At 37.3% G+C, this 18,958-nt stretch overlaps 1 protein-coding gene across 4 annotated transcripts in view; it reads left to right on the top strand.

The window, feature by feature from the left end:
* The window catches only part of dock1 (dedicator of cytokinesis 1), a 220,416-nt gene that overhangs the window by 72,770 nt on the left and 128,688 nt on the right, over window positions 1-18,958 (top strand). For 2 of the 4 annotated variants that reach the window (XM_023340652.1, XM_023340650.1), the window contains exons 23-28: window positions 197-305; window positions 2,355-2,366; window positions 3,831-3,901; window positions 7,895-8,001; window positions 13,254-13,381; window positions 16,307-16,402. In XM_023340652.1, coding sequence (XP_023196420.1) covers window positions 197-305; window positions 2,355-2,366; window positions 3,831-3,901; window positions 7,895-8,001; window positions 13,254-13,381; window positions 16,307-16,402 — 523 coding nt within the window. The remainder of the gene's footprint in view (window positions 1-196; window positions 306-2,354; window positions 2,367-3,830; window positions 3,902-7,894; window positions 8,002-13,253; window positions 13,382-16,306; window positions 16,403-18,958) is intronic. The other 2 variants (XM_023340653.1, XM_023340651.1) reach the window with 1 other exon arrangement.

Raw genomic sequence — 18,958 nt, 5'->3', positions numbered from 1 at the left:
TGAGTTCTGATCCAAGAGTATTTGCATTCATAACGCACGTGCGGGCTTCTCTGCTAACAATGTTTAATGATTTAACAGTGAAGCATCAGACTCCCGTCGTTCCCAGCGCAGGTGGGGCTGTTTATGCGGGGGCTAAAAGAAACAGCGGCCCCCTCGACCGTCTGCCAAACTAACCCGCCGCTTCATCTCCTTGCAGGCTCTATGAGAACAAAGATGAGGCCGAATTCATGAGCTCCTTGAGGAGCCTCTTCACATCCTTTAACGACATGATGAACAGTAATTCAGAGAACACTGGCATGGTGAAGGTAGGCTTGTTATCACACGAGTCCAACTGTGTGCTATCGCTCAAATTCCCTGCCAGGAAGTGTCTAATGTGGCATGAATAGTAAATAACTGCTGCTGTGTAAATAGTAAATAAATCTGGAGTGATTAGCTTTGGATGACATATTCTGTGAGGGGAGATGCATGAGTCCCGTTTCTCCCTCAGCAGCTTATTAGGCACCGATATCAGGATTTCTTCTTACAGATGATCTCTTTGTCTTCTGTTTACTATTTTCATGTTTCACTCTTCAGATTTTCTGGATATTTAATCCTTTTTCTTATTTTCTGTGTTGAAGACTGCACAAAAACAAATATGTGTTACTTGTGACATTTAAAAAAAATATATATTATTAGTAATTTTTAGTTAGCATTAAATGTGTTGGAGTTAAAGAAAATCCCGAAATAAGATATCTGAAGCTGGTTAAGTGTTATTTTAGATTTATAGTATTTAATCTGTATAAAAAGCTGTTCCTAAGGAGCGTTAAGTGCTCCATGGTCCTGCTAAGGGTATAAGTACCACATAATCTGCTTTAAAATCCCCAGTTGCCCATCCCTGTAGTCTAATCTGCTATCCAGCCTCACTTTCCTGAAGCAGGAATTTCACCCACTTTTTAATCTTTTCCACATTTTGCCTTATTACAGCCAAAAATCTCAGTCCTTTTTATTTAACACACCAACAAAAGCAGTTAATAATTATGTAGTGGAAAGAAATTTATTTTTCTTATTTTTTTCTAAGAATGAAAATATAGTGTGAATGAGAATTTGTGCTTACTCCTCCTGTGTGCAATTTAATCCAAGTAATAATAAAAACCTCAGACGGGTTGGGAATAAAGCTGAAGAGAAGTTCCGTCAGATGAGAATAAAGCTCAGATTTTTGGCCTTTGTAATACAAAATGCTTTTTGTTGGCAGAAAGATTAACCCTGCCATCACAATATTTAAATTGGTGATGGCAGCATCATGCTGCAATATTTTTTGTTAGTTTTTTCAATAGGGACAGATGTTGATCATTATTGATAAAGATGGATCGGGCTGAATGTACGTGATGTCTCCCCCTTTCACGATCAATAAATGTTAGATATTTACTTCTTGAGAATTGTAAAGTTATGGACTTACGGTAGTCTGGAAATGGCCTCATGTGTCTTTTCAAAGTTTTGGGCAAGGGCATTTGCTTCTCTAAGTTTATACCAGTTCTTCTTTTTTCTGCTTGGCTTTGTGTTATCACACACACACATACAATATATATATATATATATATATATATATATATATATATATATATATATATATATATATATATATATATATATATATATATATATATATATATATAGATATATATATATATACACAGTATATGCACTGGAGCAGAAAACTGCCAAAATCTCTGCTTTTATATTGATGGTCACAGGGATATTGGCTTTAGAAGTAGCACCGTGCTGCTACTTCCCCAATTCATCCTATAGAAACAAACCTTTGGTTGAATACATAAATGAAAAATGACAGTGTGAAAGCAGTTGTGTGTCTTTGCACATGTGAGAGTTGAATTCAATACGTTTGCAGCCCGGTGAGGGTCAACTTAAAATTGACATGTCATAAAATTTTGACTGTAGCTCCACTATTTTCCCTCTTTTTTTAATCTAAATTGCCAACAATGTCAAAGTTTATAGTTGTAAAAAGCTTCCAGCCTACTTTGTTCTTTATTTTTCCAATAGCTGTTTCATTTAGACTTCAACATGAACATATTTGAAAAAAAGAATTCTCCTTGCATAACAAAGCTCATAAAAAATCATATTTTCTATTAATAAAATAAAAATGACACAAGTTGATAAAAAGAGTTAAAGCTTTGCCACGTTAGCAAAACAATTCCCTAGTTTTTGTGCAGCCTTTTAGATCTTTCTTGCATCCTCAGCTTATATATGTGTTGATTTCTGTTGTTTGTTCCTCTATCCGTGTCTGTGATGTTCTGCCTTTCGTTTCACTTTGACCTTGCCTGTCCTGATGTCTGGGTCTCCCCTGGCACTCTGCTCTTTAGCTGCTGCTTAAGGTATTTATGTCTCTTCTTTCCTCCTCCTACCTGTAAGTGTTCTGTTTTGTTTTTTTTTTCATTATTATTTCAGGTATTTTACTGTTTTCTTAAGCTGAACTCGGTGACACCAGACTGCAAACCAACTGACAAGCTAATGTTTTTTTTTTAATTATTATTCTGTGCAGTCTCTCTCAAAGGCTGACAGATGCTTACCTCACATACACCTCTGCTTTTAGAGATAACATAATCACAGGGTGCATGCACCTTGGAGCACCTACAGTAGATCCATGTGCCCAGTCAACCGTAGGGAAAGTTCGGGAGTCAATTAGGAGTCAGTTGCTGTGTAATTGGGTGAGATATTAGCTTTACTGTCAGTAAATTAAAAACTGATCTTGAGGAACGGCCATGAAAGCGAGGAATCCTGGTCTCTTCCCAAAGCTGCCTCTCTGTGAAAGCATCATAGCAGGTGGAAGCTAATGAGCAGTCCCTTTAAACCTCCCTGAAAAAAAGAACATCTGGTCGGACGTGCACACACTCGTGCGGAAACTCGATCGACACGCAAATAGACTTAAACTTTGATCAACCCATACCAACAGATGCTTTCGCTGATTGTTGGAAACAAACGGAAGCAAAGGTTTTTCACTGCGACTTAGAAGCCACACTTTAGAGCAGGTGGGACTTGAGCTGCTGATGGGAACAAAGCGAGAAAACTGTTTTCATGGTGCTATTTTTGGAGCCAAAACAAACAACATCTGAGAAATTAAGTTCCCCCGTCGTCTTAAGCTCGCAGACAGGGTTGGAGGGCAAACATTTTGCATATTAAAGTAAAAACAGATCTGATAAGATTAGAGTAGATTAAATGGAATATTAGTTCGGTGTCATTACTGTCTTTTGAAGATACCGTAACAAGGATACAGTCGCCCTCTAAAGTAATTCTAAAATAATAAAGTAACATGATGTTTGCAGAGATTTAAGACAACAGTCTAACTGCTAGTAGGTATTTTGTTTTACAATTTTTCTGTTAGAAAAATGCCACTTTTTCTGTTATCAGTAAAAACTTAGACAAAAAATAGGTAAAAGTTTGTATTCCTTTTGCTCTTTTATTATAGTTGCACCTCAGTAGATTGGTTTACGTTCACACAGCAAATAAATCCGACCCACGTCTGACTTTGTCATTGCGTACCTAACAATTCCAATCATTTCACTACCCCACTAAAAATTAGAATTGGAGTAAATCTCTATCAACAGGTCTAAGATTTAGAAAAAAATGTGATCAACAATTGGCCACAAAAATCAACATAATTTTGAGATGTTGATGTTTATCAGTTACAAGACTAGATGAAATGCAAGGAAAAACTGCATTAGATTTTCAGTTATTGTCACTTTATCACTAAAAATGATCAGACGGGACAGATCCAGTGAACATTTGTCCAAATATTTGTCTTATTTAGGCTAATTTTTTCTTTGCTTCATCTTCTAAAGGGTGCTGCCTTAAAGTACGTTCCTACCATCGTCAATGACGTCAAGCTGGTCTTTGACCCCAAAGAACTAAGGTAAACTCACTTGTTTTTCATGATTTTCACTGAGAATATAATCGGGTAGATGTGGACCTTTCCTGTCTTATGGCATATCATATAAGTATCTTAAGAGGTCTTTCTGTAAGGATTGCTTTTAGAAATCCACCATAGAAGTTCAATAAAGATAATTTGTTGCTAATTTTCCAAGTTTAATACAGTTTTATTAGTTTAGTTTTTCTCTTTAATAGTTGCTAATTCATATCAATAAATTAGAACATTCTAACATATTTTCCATCTACTAAACTTTTCATTTATACGCCTGGCTTTATGGATTACTCTCCTTCTGTGACTTGTGAACAACTGTCATTTAGGAGTCGTAGCACAATATTTCTATATTTAAACGTTTTTTTATTAGTCTTATACAATATTCCAGCTTTCTGAGAAACTGACAGGTTTTTTTTTTGCTCTTGAAGATGAGCTGAATTAATGATTGATGTATACCACTTTGTGTAATAAGTTGATATATTACATACTTACCTTTTTCAGTTCAATTGGTGAATTCGATAATATTATGATTTATTGAGATGTTTTCCCTAAATCAAGACTAGCTGTGCTCAGATCTATTTTTTGTTCTGCCTTGCAGTGCTTTTATTCCACACCTCTACATTCAGCAGCTGTATAGTTATGGCCTCTGCCCAACCACACTCAGGTTCCCTTGGAAACTCACTAGCTGCTCCACTGAAGTGTTCATTTTAGTTAATGCTGCCCACTGTGAATGTCATCAGCCACAGCATAATGGATTCTTTATGAAGTGTCACACTCTTGCGCTCTGATCTGTTCATTTATGACATTAAGTCTGACAAAGTAGAAGATGTAACCTGACAATCTGTTCATCTGGATTACTTAGTGTCAGTTCAGAGGATTTCTAGGCTTTTTCAACCGACTGTTTTTGGGGTATAAAATTAAATTTAAATTAAATGCCCTGTTCTCAGGCACCTTTTTTGAAAATCTATTTTTGCGTCTGTGCAAGAAGTTTAAAAAAGAAGTCCAGGGATTCTCTACTGTCTATTTAATGTGTGGCATTTATGCTCTGTGTTTTATGTTTCTTGATATGTAAGAGAAACAGAAAAAAGTTTTTGTTCCATCCTTTCTATGCTGACCCATGTTTTAGAGCGTAAAAGTTTTGACTTTATAAACCTGATTGCACAAATAAGTAAATGACTAACTTATGCAAAGTTTCAGTTTGCATTGTAATTTATTAGCAGTGTAATCTCAGAGGGAAAAAAATTGGAGAACAATCCAATCTGCAGTGGTACTGTTGTTGGTAATCCTGCTGGTAATGATCTGTGGAACTCCCTTTTTACCAACAACACTTTTACTCATTCCACAGATTTTTTTTTTATAGGATTCAGGTCCGAGGACTGACACAGCTATGAGAGAATCTGGATTTTGTGTATAATTTTATGTATTTTTTTTCTGTTGATTTGGGTCTGGATAAAAGATCCAACAGTGATCGATTTCAGTTTTCCTGTTAAGCCCACAAGATTGTCATCCAAGATTTCAATGTATTTGAAAGAATCCCTAATACTTTGCCTAAAATTGCTTGGAAGAGAGACAGGACCGGCACAAACAAAATAAGCTGCTGCTTGGTGCCCCATAAAATGTTAGGCTTTATGACAGAGCATAAAATAAAAATAATAAAATGCTTGTCTTGGTTTATTGAAAATGTGACTACTACTAGGGTTGATTTGATCGTTTCTGAATTGGTAATATTTTTCACACTGGTTAAAATTTTAATTCTGGATTCAAAAGATTTGGCAAGTTTATTTTGGAAAAGTGAAAAGTATAATCTTCATTGTTAGATCTTTGTGTTGGCATACTTACAATCTGATGCTATAAGTTTGTTTTTTTTGGTCAGATCAACCTGGGTCTTTTTCCCGTCTGGTGACCAGTGGCTAAAAGAAGTGGTTATATTTATACCACAGAGAAACAGAAAGTCACGAATTACTCATTAGAAGAAAATCTAGAAGTGTGAAATATAAAAAAAATTGCATTTATGCCAAAACAGGTGCATTTATGCCAAAACATTCCGCCCTGCCCCTTCTCTCCCTACTGATTGAATGCAGTAAAGTTATACAAAATTAATCTTTTTCAAATTTGTTTAAAAAAGTCCATAGCTTTCTGTTTAGGACTGTTTAGAAGAGTTTCTGTTTTCCAGTTTTAAATTGTAAATTTCCTAAATTGCATTAGGAATGAACAACATTTGCACAAAATCAAACCTAACCACAGTTTCTGAGAAGAGAGGCTATGAATATGACAGTGGGTGCTGTTTTGTCATTAATCGTTAAATTAATCATAAAATTGTTTGGAAAAAAGGCTGACGCAGCTTGTCTAACTATGCTTGATGTGACTCCAGAGATCGTGCCAAATAATTTACTATCAGAAACCAGATGAGTTATTGTTTTGATTGGAATGGAGAGTCCTTCTGCATGATGGCTCTTTTGCTGTTGTTTTCCTGTTTCCAAATCTGACAGCTGCCAAATTTTGAGGGTTAATTTTATATTTTTCCTTACCTTTTATAACCACACTATGTAAATAACATCTATAGATAGATGTATGCAAATATTCCCTGCACAAAAGTTAGCACACTGCATCACCTGCTCAGCTGAGAAGTGTACTCTCTACATGCTCACACATGGAGAGAGCTGATTGTTTTTTTTCTGCTTCATTTGTTTCCATTTCTAACCAAACTGTGATTTTTATTCAGTGGATATTTTTGCAAGTGCGCAAGCTACCAGAGCAAAAATAAAACCCTTTGATTTTTAGCTATTATTGTAATAAATTTGATACATATGAACCATTAACCTGGCTCTAAATCACAGGCTTGACTCTTTGGTGGCTGAGCAAAGGTGGCTTTAGCTGTTCCCGTTAGCTAAAAGCTTGCCAAGAGTCTTAGCTGGAGGCAATCGGACTGGAGCCTTGGGAGTGGAGAGTGTTTCATGCAATGCCAGAACATTTTCTCTCCTGCTTTTGTCCAGGCTGGTCATAAGCATGTTGCCTGCCTCAGAAAACAATAATGTACAAGACTTGTGTGAAAATAGGAGGGAAGATTTATGTTTTAACATTGTGAATTTCAAAAAGTTTCTTCGTAATACTTAATCCTAACAAATCTGAGTATATTACAGACAGTGGAACATGTTTCTTGTGTAATGAATATGTCAATATATCTATAATATAACGTAAGGCTGCCTTTGGAGAGGATTGGATACAAACCAATTTAATAGAAATATGAGTGGAAGGAAAATCTGTGGGATAAAAATGTGAGCAAGCTTACAGAGGACTGTGAAGCAAAGACCATTCAAGAGTTTAGGAAAGATTTTCAAGGTGGAGAGTGTGGGTGGAGTCAGGCAGACATTGGCTACATTTACTGCATTACTTGGGTTAAGCTCCTCCTGAACCAGAGACAATAGTATAAGCACGTAGGTGAAAAGGGACTGGTTGCTTGGTGGGCCAAAGTTTTCTTTTCAGAAAACAAACTTTCTTTGGAAATCAAGGATCCAAAGTCTTGAACTACAGAATCTGAGTTGTTTGAAAATCAGGTGTGAATTTTCCACCTGCAGTCATGATTTGGGGAGGCTTGTCACAATGTTTTATTTATTTTTATTTTAATAATTTTATTACATTAGTAATTTTCTTAAATTATAAAGATAAACAGAAAAATTCTAAAAGCTCAGATTAATTAAGTGCTTTCATTATTATTTTTATTATTATTATTTGAAAACTTTAAATCATTCCATATTTTTTGTTCTGATCTCCATTTAGGCCAGATGTTTCTGATCTGAATATGACAAATTGTGACCTCTGCTCAAACTAGTACAGAGTGACCTAGTGATTTTAAATAGTTTATTTGACCATTTATTTGTAGTCAGAATATCTAGCCATTTCTGTTGCTTTCTGGGTGATTCCTCATGTCAGCCAGCTCAGATGCCTGATAAATTTGACCTTTTCTCTGTCTCTTTGTCTACACAGCAAGCTGTTCACAGAGTTCATCCTGAAGGTCCCTCAGGGTCGCCTGGTGAAACAAAAGCTCGACTGTCTGATTGACATTGTCCACAGCGATCTCTTTACTCATCACGGTGAGAGCGCAGCTGCACAAAAACGCTTATATAAACTGTACTGCCAGTTTCTCAGCGTTTGCAGTTTCACTCACAGCTCAGTAATTTAGGCAATCACACACACCACCTGCCTCCACCAGGCAGCCCTGTGTGAGGCTTCTACAAAGGTCAATGGTAAGGCATGGTGGAAATTCTTCATGTTTATTGTAGGAGGTAGACAAGTCATCTGTAATAATCTTCTGCACTTGCTTGCTTCTTAAAATAAGGATTAATATCAATGCTGTCAAAATGTTCCTCCTATGTTTTATGGTGTTTTGAAGATATTTTTTTTTCATATTTATTCATTTTTTCCTGTGGTTATGTCGACAAAATGTGACTACAAGCAATACATTTTTTTTTTCATTATTCTTTTATTTATCTGAGCTTTTTATATCCATGTCCATCTTTTTGTGACAGTCATGGTCCTTAATTAGACAGTAGGCTGGTCCAAATGTCAGTATGTGTTCATTCTTGAAAACTCTCGAGATGGACAAAAGGGATGGACGAATGACTAAGTGGATGGAAGAAAGATTGGATGGATAGATGGAAAAAGAGTTAGATGGCTGGACGGATGGACAAACGACAGTGATAGATGGTCAAATGAATGGATTGATTGGAAAAAAAGCGGGATGGATGGGTAGGTTTGTGGATCAGTCAATAAACTTAGTACAAATCTGTGTATAGACTGATACAGACTGGTGGACAGGTGAATGTATGAATGGTTGACAGATAAGTAACGTTTCTGCCAGTCAACCCATCAGTTCTTGAACTCTTCCACTTGAGGCAAAGACTGACCCCTGACCTCTAGAAAGCACTCCGTCTTCTTGTGTTTGAGAACCCTACCTTCCAACATAAAGGGGCCTACAATTTATCTGTGGGTGCATGTTTTAAACACAACAAGCAGAATGTGGCCAGATAATTTTCATAAATATCACACTTTTTGTTCATTTCTGATTTTTGTTTGGGCTAAAATCTAAATTGTAACTCAAATTTGATTAACTGCGCAGCCCCGTGGGGAGGCCAGTTAAACTCTCTGCCTTATTTATCAGCGTGAGGTGTTTAGATCAGTATGATCGTAGGCAGTGAGCTGTGAACGGTTGCATGAACAAGGTGTAATTGGAAGTTTGTCCTGTTCAGTAATGTCTGATATCGAACACAACACGGTGTAAATGTCATCGCTTTCAGCGTAATGATCCCATGCTTTCATACTTTTCAAACATAAAAGCTTCCAGTTGGTGGCTGGGTCAGTTTAACGCGCCGATATTGAAGGACAGCGCTCAGTGCGCAGCCCTATGGTCATTACTATTGATCTATTTCTATAACTGTGGACGGGTGAACCTCCCCCACTGATGCTTGTGAATGAAGTGCTAATCAGCGGGATGGGTATTTGCTGCGATGCAGATGTGGATTATCCTCCCTCTGATCTTTCAGTGACTTCAAGGTACAGAGCCTTGCCTTTGTTAGCAATGCTTATTTACAGAAGCAATGTTGAAGAGGGCTAATTGCCAAGGAAATTTCTCCTCTCTACATTAGTATCAAGCTGAGCTCCACTTTGGAGCCATTTTATTCAAGATTAAATCAAATGCAGATGGTAAATGAAGCAGGCAGACTGGTTTTAGGGTGGTCTAATCTGTTGTACTAAGGGTCTGAGCATTCTTGCAGCCTGATCTACAGGTGGTCTCTAAAAAGCACTTTTGCCAGTCATGGCCGAAATCAAATGCCTGGGATGTTTGTAGTGAATTAATGCTGAACAGTTAAGCTAGGTGCTCTGTGTTTCACCACAGAGCTGTTTAGCAGTTTCTGCATTCTAAATTGATGCACTTTCCATGTGTTCGCAAATAGGAAAGGCTGCCTTTTCCTTAAAAACTTGTAAAATCTTGTATATTTTACACCCTGCCAGTGGAAAATAAAGTAATATCTCTTGCTAAGTGGCACAGGCTTAAAATTGGATTTCCGTGTATTGAGCATAAATGTGAAAACATGTGAAGAGCTTTTCAGCGCATGAAAAATTAATGATTTTAGATTGAATGGAAACAGAATCATCTGTCTCCATTTTGTTCCATCCTCTGGATCCTCTACCTTCACACCAAGTAACTTCATGTCCTCCTTCATCACATCCTTAAATTTTCCATTTGGTCTTCCTGTCAGGCTCCTTCCCGCTGGCTCCAACCTCAGCATTCTTCTGTTGATATAACCATTGTCTGTCCTCTGAACATGTACAAACCACCTCAGTCTAGCCTCTCTGGCTTTATCTCCAAAACATGTAACATGAGCTTGTCCTCTGATGTACTCATTCCTGATTCTGTCCATCCTTGTCTCTCTCAAAGAAAACCTCAACATCTTAAGCTCTGCAAATTCCAGTTCTACTTTCTCATTGGCACTATCTCTAAACCATACATCAGTTGTCTCACTTCTGTCTTGTACACCTTTCCTTTCATTTTGCTTATATTTTTAGTCACACATTACACCTGATACTTTCCCGTCTGTTTCAACCTGCCAGCACACACTTCTTTATCTCTCTTCCACACTCTCTGTTTCCTTGCAGCATTGATCCTAAGTAATTAAAGTCCTATACATTCTTTACTTCTACTCCCTGTAACATAACTGTTCCACTTTTATTCCCATCATTTACAAATGCTTTATTTTGTCTTGCTGCGGCTAATCTTCATTCCTCTCTTTTCCAGTTCATGTCTCTAGCATTTCCTCCATTCGTGCATTGGTCTTCTTGCAGATCAGTGTCATCTGCAAGCATCTCTATGGAGACTTCTGTCTAACCTCATCTGTCCGCCTGTCCATCACCAAATCAATGATGTAATTCCACATCCACATTGAACTCCTGTTTATCCGACAGCACACCTCACTGCCGTCTCACAGCACTCATTCATCTCCTGCACCACTCTACCGTACTTCCGCCATCCCAGGACTTCTCATATAATCGTGTAACTCCGCACTAATCTGAATGTACAAAGGCACAATGCATCTCCCTGTTAGATTAGATGTGAAACTATATTCAGCAAAATTAGCATAAGTAATCATTTGAAATAAATCATTGTGTGTAATAAATCTATAAATGGGATCCTTACTTTTAAAACTAGCCTAAACAATTAGCCAGTTAGATATTGTCAAATTGTTTGACATGCAACTGTATGCGGCTGTGTTTCTATGTGTATGAATTTTGCCACCTGATTTTTTTTTTTTTTTTTTTTTTTTTTTTTTTTTTACAATTTCTTGGAAAGAGAATGAGGCATAAAAACTGTATTAATGTGCCTTAAACCAGATTTGTTTTTGTTTTTTTACTGTTGTGCATATATAGGTCATAAAAATTGTAATTTGCGCATCTTTAAAAGGGTAAAAACAGCCATTGCATTTAGGCTGCGCCATGCAAATAGTTTGGTACTGTATTCAGCAACAACCCAAAATATCTCAGGACAGACATGGTTGTCACTTGGTGTCAAGGCTCCACGTCGAATGACAAGACAAACTCTTTAATATCCAGAACATCTCCATTCCGGTCAGGAAAAATAACACCAATTATTTAAATAATTGCAACGTAGAGCAGGTCAGTGCTGCAATTAGATTCTATAGAAAAGTGACAGCAAAGGATGGGAGAACAAACGCAGGCTTTCTGAAAGTGTTGCACAGAAGTTGCATGTCTGAGAGGAAACCAGTTCTTTAGAAAGCAAAGTAATCTTGTCAGAGTTCCAGAGTTTTGTCATGATACTTAATGACACAATGAAAGCAGAAACCCACTGTTCATTTGGACACAATCGCCTTTGTGTGCAATAAATACATTTCAAAATAGAATTTAGCTTGTCAGTATATGCCATGTTGGTTTGTGGTTCTTCTTATTTCACTTAAGAAACATAAGCTTCATCTGTTTGCTCATGTTACTTTTATGAACCATTAAATCAACTAATTTTGAGGCATTTGTTCAACTTCAATGCAGTAATCAGGTGTGAGCCTTCTCCTAATAATTGTAATCTATAATGAAATTATTCCTACGATAAGCTTGTGTAGAAGAACAATAAACAATGTAATTTCTAACCGCTTTGATGTCTGTAAACCTTATGTTTTCTTTTGCTGGCAATTATTTTCAGCATATCCTATGTGGCTCATGATTAATACTTTAAATGTAGATAATCAGTATGAATTAAGTAGGAATATTCACAGCTATAAAATAAAAGAATATTTCACGAATATATGTATATACCTTCTGCTATGTATACATATATAGCCTTGATATTTAAAAATATGTTTAGACTTTCATCATTTGTCTTAAAAGGAGCATTGCAATATGGTTCATTTTAAATACACTAAAAGGACGTACAACATTGTCTGATTTCATGTTTATTACCTCTGTGTACTTTTCAAGACGGCATCTTCCATGGTTCATTCCCTGCATTGTGTTCCTCACCCTGTACTTTATTATTTGGACTTTTATACTACATAAGCTTGAAAAGATTTACATGCTGGTGTATTTTTGAGTGCTAAGGCTTAAATTTTCATTTATTTTCGCTGAACCAGGACTCTAGAGGATGAGGATTATAGTTGCACATGCTACCTAATTTCTAGGTCGTGGGACTAAAAAAAAAAAAAAAAATCTGATCAGTCATTTGAGGAGAAAGCTAAAACAAAGGTCTCTCACACTGAAAGTCTTGTTATAGTTGGTTTTGTAAAACTTATTGATTTCTCATAAAATTGCAGATATGTGTCTGGCTAGTTGTATCTGATTGTCAGCACTTTAGCTGTTGACTGCAGTTGTGCATTAAATGACCGTTTGAGGGAATGAATAAAGGGATTTGGAGTCTCATTGACACTTTTCCTTTACATATAACAGAAAGATTGTGATTCAACCTGACAAGAGTCTTTTTTTAGATAGTTTTCCACTGCTGACAGCAAATGGTTGACGTCAAACTGACAGCCGATTGATCTTCTGTCTTAATAACTGATGCCATTGTTCTGTGCTCTAACTTACAGTGTAATCAAAAGCAGTAATAATTTTCTGCTGTTTTAAAAGTTTAGCTGCTATATTTCAAGAAAGTTTCAGATGTTTTAATGAAATAATTAATTGCATGTTTTAATTTAACCCTCTGAGATCAGCGAGTCATTACTAAACTGTGTGCGTCTGCAGCGGCGGTGTCGAAAGCATATGCCGCACTGCTTCAAGTGATCCATCATCTGGTTCGTGTGTTAACCGGCTTGGTGAACATGTGTATTCGTTACTGTCCCTACAGATTGCCGTGAGATCCTCCTACCACTGATGACGGAACAGCTGAAGTCCCACCTGGAGAAGCAGGAGGAGCCGAAGGCTTGCTGCCAGCTGCTCAGTGACATCATGGAGGTGCTTTACAGGAAGGACGTGGTGAGAAACACAACACACATGCATGACATGCTTTATTCTCACCAGAGGTAATTAAATGTCAGCGTGTATTTATTATAATCTTTTCACTATCTTTGTACAGTTTCACCACAGCATTATGCTGCCACAGTCATGTTCTACCACACACTGGACTTTACAACTTGGCCATAAAATTCAGTGCAATTTTATGGGATAATATTGTTTTCCAATATTATCCCAAGATTGTCTAATGTTGTAGAGCCCTAGTCTTTATTCTTAAAGGGAGAGTATTATCTAAATTCAATGTTATAATATTATTCTCTCATCAAAAACATACTGGGAGCATTGCCTTGATTCTCTCATGTATGTTTTTGAAATCCTTGAATTGCCTGTGGCAATCATTTGGTCAGTGCCTTAACAATTGCTCTCCCAAAGTGTCACCTCTTTACACAAAGCTCTTCCTCTTGGTGGAACACCCCTCCACTTCCCCTTCCTCACTCAGCTCCTTCAGACTAGCAACAGCAGTAATTGGCAAACATCAAATGGAACTGAGTTTATCATGAAAACTATTTTTCAATCGAATGCTTCTAAGAATGTTTGTAACTAGCATAATGGAAAGGTATTATTGTAATGATGTGCTGAAGGCAGAGTGTTGGAAAGAACAGGAACTTCTTAAGGAGACAGTGGCCAAGTTATCAAATTGCAAAGTCAAATTTTGTTTAAAGTTTGACATACACAGCATTCTCAAAACAACTGAAGGTAACAGTTACTGCTATAAAAAGTCATACTATGTGCCTGTACAATGCATATTACTGTGATTACTGCTTGAATGGTTGTTGATGCTCTCTAAATTATTTCTCTGATATAATGGAGGGAAACATTAACACTACAAATGGCAAATGAAACAACACAGTAAGTTCTGCTTTGTCTCCTGGTACTGTAGCGCCAGAAAACCTTAAAGCAAGTGTTAAATAATATTGCAGTTTATTAAAAACAATTTGCATTTAAAGGTTTCTGGACCACAAAGTGATGCTTTTCAATTGACAACTTTATACATTGATATTAATACCACATAAATGGCTTCATTTTATATATTTCTAAATTGCTTCCTTCATTCCTATTGATGAACTACCAAATTAATAATGGATTTTAACACAAATCTCCTCCTATCCCTCATACTCAGACTCCTGCCCTGGATCTCGCATGCTCGAATAGTTAGATCCACACACACACACAAACAAATACTCAGCTGCTGTGTGAGTGTGTTTGATCGTTTTCCATGCCCAGACTCCTGATGTCCTCCCCTAGGCCCTCTCAGACTCTCGTCATTGATCACCACGGTCCGCCCTCCCACACTACACTTTGCTGGGATTATCTATCTCTCCCACTCCTCCAGCTTTTAAACTCCCTCTCCTGCTCTACAACAAATATCAGCTTCCTCTCAGAGTCTCACTTTCTCTTTCATATCTGTCTGGTGCATCAATAAAGCCAAAGATTTCCCAGACTTACAAACACAGATAGGACAAAAAAGAACTGGGGGCTATCTTAAGACTGGATCACAAACCCTGCAGTATGGAGTACCAGCAGATCCTCCAACCACATCTGTTGTGGAAATCTGTCTGATATCAGTTACTCTGAGACTGACTGAGAAAGTAAAACTAACAGCAACTAGACTATTGAAAATGGTGTAACAATAATTTAACAAAGAAAGGCACCAAAGCACATGAGAATATTTCTGTTTACTCAAATTTCCCATTTAGCAGAATGAATATATATATTTAGCATAATGAATATATATATTTAGCAGAATGAGTATATATATATATATATATATAAAGTGAAACTGACACCTTTTGTTTACTGCAACTTTACCATGTTGCAGTAAAGTTGATGTCATTTTTCCAACTGCTTAAGAGTCATACTTTCTGAAAAATGTAAGTGAAACTTTCTTATTTGAAAGGTAGCACGTTCAGTGGCTGCTTTATATAACTTTGTGAATGTGTAAAGCTTTATATATCTCAACAAGAGACTTGGGGTGCATTCACACCAGCCCTGGTTAGTCTGGTTTAATTAAACTCTAGATTGTTTTCCTAGAAAGAAGCAGGAGGAGCCAAAGGCCTGCTGCCAGTTGCTCAGTAGACAGTCATAGTGGTTCAGTTTGTTTGCGAAGGTGTGAATTCAACACTCCAACTCAGGATTCATGCAAATCTGTAATATGATCTCAAATTTCTTTGCACTGAAAAAGTGGTATAAATCCAAACTTTACTTGGAATTTTTTATAGATCAGAAATCAGCAAATATGATAGGCAAGGAGTCCAACACCACACTGCTGCATTCAGGATTAATAGGCCCTCTATATGGATCTCCTGCTCTATTGCTATGCGCCAGTCCTGAAACATCTTGTTAAATGTATTATTTACTACTTGATATCGATCAGAGTTTCATAGAATTTATCACTAGAAATACAGTTTAAAATTATGCTACTCCTTCTAAAAAATATTTATATAAGGCTTTATACTCATTTTTCAAGATTTCTTTCTAGTCAGCTTTGGTTCCCTCCTCAGGAAGGTACAGTGAGTAATAAAAAGAAAAACATGCCAGAACTGCCTCAGACAGATAAATGGAATAATGCAAAAATAAAACCGAAAGTGCATCGGGCAAAGGTTTCTCTCGCCCACAAGGGATTTTTGACTCTTACACTTTATATTTATACCGTAATCTATTTAGACTGCATTCTGTTTCCAATCTATGTAGAAATTCAAGAAATGCTTATTTTAAAACTTTTGTCAGTGATAGCAGAACAAAAGTCATTAATGTATTATTATGTCTGCATAATAAAGAAATAATTTACTCTTACACAGCCAATGAATTTTAGCTTTTTATATTGTTTTATCATTTTCCTCTGCTGTTATGTCTATTCTGATGGATATTCCATTGTATTCTCTGTAGGGTCCCACCCAGTGGCATGTTCAAGTTATCATGGAGAAGCTGCTGAGGACAATAAACAGGACAGTCATCTCCATGGGCCGGGATTCTCCTCACATTGTAAGTTTGCCAGACACTGATAGCATCAGCAGGACAGTCCCCTCTCCATGCCTTCTTGTTTATTTTTGTAGGTTCATGCACAAAGAGACACATACATGTACATAAATATGCACCATCAGCTCTTATGTCTGTATACTATAGACTGTGAAACTTCAGAAAGCCCAGATCTGCTTCAGTCTGACACTGTCTACCTCTGCAGATCCCGTTCACATTCCTTCTTCATAAAAATGACTTGCATCTTTCTCTAGACATGACTATATCTGAATGTGTGTTTTGACTGCACTGTTGATTTTTTTAGTATGGTTTCCTTGTCTAAGTGTCTGATCCTCTTATTAGTGCACATCTAATGCTGCGCTCTGTAATCTAATTACTGTTTCCCTCTGTTATCCCCATGAGCATCCTTCTTACAGCCCCTCTCCGTCAGAGCTTCATAGTGGTTAATACACTTATCAGTCTCTGTGTAAAGACAAGGTCTGCCTTTGTAGATTCCACTTGTTCGTCAGGCCTGAAATTCAACCTCTGATATTGTTTGGGTTGTTTTGTTTTTTTGTTTCATATAGATTCTTATCTTCTCTTTTTAGGTTATAGTTTGGTAGTTAACATTTTTATATGCCTTTTGTGTTTTTGAGATTTTGCGTTAGCAATCCAGAAATACTTCTATGCCCGTGTAAATAAACTTACATGTACTGATTCTTTTAGACATGTGAGACTATCTGGCGACAGGGCGAGCTGTTAATTTGAGCTCTGGTTGACCAAACAGCCGAAGGTCAGCAATGTTTTTGGGTGTTTTGCCTCAGCTTGAAATTAGAACAGAACAACCAGTGAAACCTCTTGCACTGACTGATAATTGCAATACCACACAGTCTGATCATGTTTGGGGAATTACTTCCTGTTTTTGGGTAAAAATGAATTAAAAAATTGTGAAAATAATTTGCTTTCAAGACTTCCTGTCCTATTACTTATCTATAAATACACATTAAGAATCAATCCATCTATCCATGGTTAATCCATCTGTTCTTCCATCCATCCATTTGTTAATCTATCAACCATTTATAAACTGATAGTAAGTTTTTGTGTTAATAGAGCTCTATCTCTGTGAAATGTAAAAAACTGCTTAGTTTTCAATGGGACTTTTTGTCAGTAGTCACTGTAGACATCCTGTTTGTTATATTGCTGTCCTTTTAAACATCAGCAGCCTCATTTTTCGTCTGCTCTTCTCCAACTCATTTCTTCCCAGGATGTACACATTTTTTGAAGGTTCCATAGCTGTTCATTCTTTCCATCTTTCAAACTGTCTAATGGCATTCCCGGCTGTGCGTCCAGCTAATTTTGTAGATTGGAAGCCCTTTGTAGGGTAACAGATTGCTTGTGTGCATCGCGCTGAATAATGTGAAGCTAATGAAGCTGTGAGTTCAGCTCAGGCTACCCTCTTGTCCATTTGTTTTTCCCTCGCCAGAGATTTAAGATTCCTGATTGCTCTTTCTTTGCCGTTTTTCAGGCTATTCATGGCTGTGTCGAAGATTGAACGCTTTTCTAGTCCTGTTTGGCTCATATTCAAAAAGTTTGGAAAGTGGAATTTCGGGAAAAGGCTTTATCCTCTGCAGTTATTTTTCTTTGCAGTTGGTTTGTTTTGATCTTGTATTTCAGATATGGAACTCTCCTTCCATTTTGTCTAACAGGCTGTCAAGATGAGGGAAGTTTCCTCTGCTGTGTTACTGCTGTATTATACTAAGTACATCTATTTCGGAGTTCCTTCCTCCCTGCGGTTTAGGTGAAACAGTGTTGCCTGCTTTCAGCGACTGTCGCTGAATGGCACCGTCGGAGACCAGCGTCTTTTTTTTTCCAGTTAATGTAACTACTCCTGTCTGATGTTCTGTGGTCCCTAATGAAATTATCTGCTCTGGATACAAATGCTGCTGCTGCCCTCTGACTACATTCTTATTTTGTCCCCTCTGACCCCTGCCTTTCGTCAGCTGATTTCTCGTTTTCCGACAAGTCATTGCACTTGACTGCGTTGACATTTCTAAGTACCTGAATGGCATTTTGCATCAGTGTGCAGAATCCTTTTATGCGATGCGGAGTTAGAGGTCACATCAATGTCTGTAGTTTACATAATAAAACAGCATTGAAATTAAGTCTGTAAATCATGATCTGATGATCAATGGGATTAGCTTAAATTTTTATGAGCTTTGGGAGATCCTTCCCATCAAAGTTGCAGTTGCTGCATTTGGATGGTGCTGCCTCGTCTGCAGGCAGTGCTGCTGCAGCTACTGCCGACCTTGTTCTTCTGAGTGGCAGCCTCTTACATTTAGATTTATGCATTAACTTTCTGCTCTCCCCCCGCTGTGGTGGACGCAGAATGTTGATTAGAGAGATCGCAGCAACGACTTTGTGGGGTGGTGCTGGTTTTGCTGCGCATTGTCACTGCAGAGCTACGCCTGTTAGTGACTTAGACACAGCACCGTCATACGTTTGATTCATTGGACATCCTAGCGGGGCCTGCCTTTTGTATTCACGTCCACCCTCGCAAGTGGCTTTGAAACGAGCCTCTTTGAA

Source organism: Xiphophorus maculatus, chromosome 10 (genome assembly GCF_002775205.1).
Source record: "Xiphophorus maculatus strain JP 163 A chromosome 10, X_maculatus-5.0-male, whole genome shotgun sequence".
Classification (NCBI taxonomy): Eukaryota; Metazoa; Chordata; class Actinopteri; order Cyprinodontiformes; family Poeciliidae; genus Xiphophorus; species Xiphophorus maculatus.
The sequence above is the reverse complement of the archived record's forward strand: the minus strand, read 5'-3'. Positions and strand labels throughout refer to the sequence as shown.